The sequence below is a fragment of the Olea europaea genome, unplaced genomic scaffold, assembly GCF_002742605.1.
Source record: "Olea europaea var. sylvestris unplaced genomic scaffold, O_europaea_v1 scaffold5335, whole genome shotgun sequence".
NCBI lineage: Eukaryota > Viridiplantae > Streptophyta > Magnoliopsida > Lamiales > Oleaceae > Olea > Olea europaea.
In genome coordinates this window covers 1-2,634 of record NW_019263660.1, presented here as the reverse complement: position 1 = coordinate 2,634, position 2,634 = coordinate 1, and the positions used below count along the sequence as shown (strand labels likewise).

The 2,634-nt window shown below is 35.7% G+C and overlaps 1 protein-coding gene across 1 annotated transcript; it reads left to right on the top strand.

Annotated features, from left to right (window-relative positions):
* The first annotated feature begins 110 nt into the window (after positions 1 to 110).
* LOC111388884 (probable serine/threonine-protein kinase At1g54610) lies at positions 111 to 2,628 on the top strand. Its single transcript, XM_023013711.1, has 4 exons — positions 111 to 500; positions 750 to 1,067; positions 1,881 to 2,108; positions 2,380 to 2,628. The coding sequence occupies exons 1-4, from the start codon at positions 126 to 128 to the stop codon at positions 2,482 to 2,484; spliced, it is 1,026 nt and encodes a 341-aa protein (XP_022869479.1). The 5' UTR covers positions 111 to 125; the 3' UTR covers positions 2,485 to 2,628.
* Positions 2,629 to 2,634: the final 6 nt, after the last annotated feature.

Below are 2,634 nucleotides of genomic sequence, written 5' to 3'. Positions count from 1 at the left end.
TCTCTTAATTGCTATCTTCACTGATTTTCATAATCGCGTTTTGATATCTAATGAGTACTGAATTGATGCTTATGTTATTGTTAAAAAAAGAGAGGCCATACTGAAGCCTTCGAAGTTTTGAAGCAATGGTTTCTAAAGTAGGACTTTCAACCATGCAAATGTTATATTCATATGATTGGTTTTGGCTCTTTGGTGATGTCATATTACTGTTTCAGATTGGTCAAGGAACTTACAGTAGCGTGTACAAAGGTCGTGATCTCCTGAATAACAAAGTTGTTGCTCTGAAAAAAGTGCGCTTCGATAATATGGATCCTGAAAGTGTAAAGTTCATGGCAAGGGAAATCCTCCTTCTTCGACGACTGGACCATCCAAATATAATTAAACTAGAGGGCTTGGTCACATCTAGAACATCGTCTAGTTTGTATCTGGTTTTTGAATATATGGAACATGATCTCACTGGTCTTGCATCACTTCCTGGAGTAAAGTTTACCGAATCTCAGGTTCTTTTACGTCATTTGTTCATTCTTACTGTTATTGATTAGCAATATGTTGGTCTTGGTTTATGTTTGTTTGGATTGAACTGACATGGACTTGGAGCATCCATTGCATCATTGATTTTCTAATTATAATTTATTAATGCACCCATACTGGAATATAAAAGCCAAAACCTCTGAAAGATTGACCTTTTATTTTTTCTTGTCATTTACACCAACTAATTATCTATAATATTATATATTGTTGAATATTAGGTGAAGTGTTACATGCAACAGCTGCTGAGTGGACTTGATTATTGCCATAGTAATGGTGTCCTGCATCGAGATATCAAGGGTTCAAATCTTTTAATTGACAATCATGGCATCTTGAAGATTGCAGATTTTGGCTTAGCAAGTTATTTTGATAATCATCAAATTGTTCCATTAACAAGCCGTGTTGTTACGTTGTGGTATCGGCCACCAGAACTTTTATTTGGAGCAACTCGCTATGGCATTGCAGTGGATTTATGGAGTACTGGTTGCATCCTTGGGGAACTATATGCAGGGAAGCCGATAATGCCTGGTAGAACAGAGGTATTAGAAACCTGTCTTTTACTGTTTCAGAAATATCAAATGTCCCCTGACTGCCCATTCTTGAAATTTTTTTCCCAAGAAATATTGCTCACTCAATATACCCAAGCCATTTTTAATGTTCACTTTTCTTTTCTTTTCCTGCACCTGTATGTCTGTTCCTTTTGTTTCTTTTCGTGAGGGAGAAGAGACGAAGTAAACAAATACATGAACTGAGTTTTTCTTACAACTTTTGAGTCATTATGGGCTCTTTACCAGGTATTTTTCATAATTTGACCACGACAGTACGACATTTGCCCCCAGTAAATGTTCTGTTGCAGTCGTGAGGGTGGTTTAAAGATATAAAAGTGTTGTTTGCCTTCACTCGTAGGCTGAATATTGCTGTTAGTTCTTCAAATGAACATTGGCAATTGCAGGCCTTATGACTTTACCATCCTCAGAAGTGGCATCACCATATGGTCTTACTGCACAGGCACTATTAATTATATGATCTTCTAAGTAGCATATTCATTATTAGTAGAACATTTGCAGTCAATATTGGTGGTTAAAAGCAATGTAAAAGAGATGATTTTATGTCCATGCTAGAACTTATAATGAAGAATGCCTATGCACTGGATATAGAGCATGTTTGGCTGAGTTTAGCCTAACATGCTCTATAACCATATATAAGAGTAACTTTTACGTTCTCTAAGCTTAGCCAAACATGCTCAATGTACTAAATTTAAGCGTGTTTGTCTTTGGTGCTTATGACATGCGGTAACATTATGGCTGTGATATTTCCTCAGTCCATTATTTACATAGATTTGTACCTTGTAGGTTGAGCAATTGCACAAGATTTTCAAACTTTGTGGTTCACCTTCCGAGGATTATTGGAGAAAATCAAAATTACCTTATTCGACTGTATTTAAACATATTCAACCTTACAGACGGAGAATTGCCGAACTCTTTAAGGATAATTCTGGTCCCGCTATAGGCCTAATAGAGACCTTACTTTCTATTGACCCTGCAAGCCGAGGAACTGCTGCTGCTGCTCTCAAGAGCGAGGTAAGCGTCTCTCTTTTTCATTGGAGTGACAGAGATATAATTACATTCTTACTCACCCCCAGTACAAGGAAAAGGTTGAGCTATGTTGATGTGTTATGTATTTTAAATAACATAAATTTCTAGTAGCATTGAGATCGATATTCTATTGTTCTAGTAGTATTAAGAATGATCTAGTAATATTAAGTTTCTAATTATATAAATTTCTTCCATATCTTAAGAAGAAAGTTTTTCATTACGGATGTTTTTTATTAATACTGTTTTTCTCCAACAGTTCTTTACGACAAAACCATTTGCCTGTGATCCATCAAGTTTACCAAAATACCCTCCCAGCAAAGAGATTGATGCAAAATTACGCGAAGAGGAAGCTAGGAGGTAAGTGCATTTACAGTTACTGTAAATTACATTTTATTTAATTCATGTGTCATAAAGGTAAAAACCATGCATTTTTTTTTTTGGGTGCATTTCATGACATCATTCATATAAAGTAATCGACTTTTGTTAGGATTAGCAATGACTCGAATAGAGT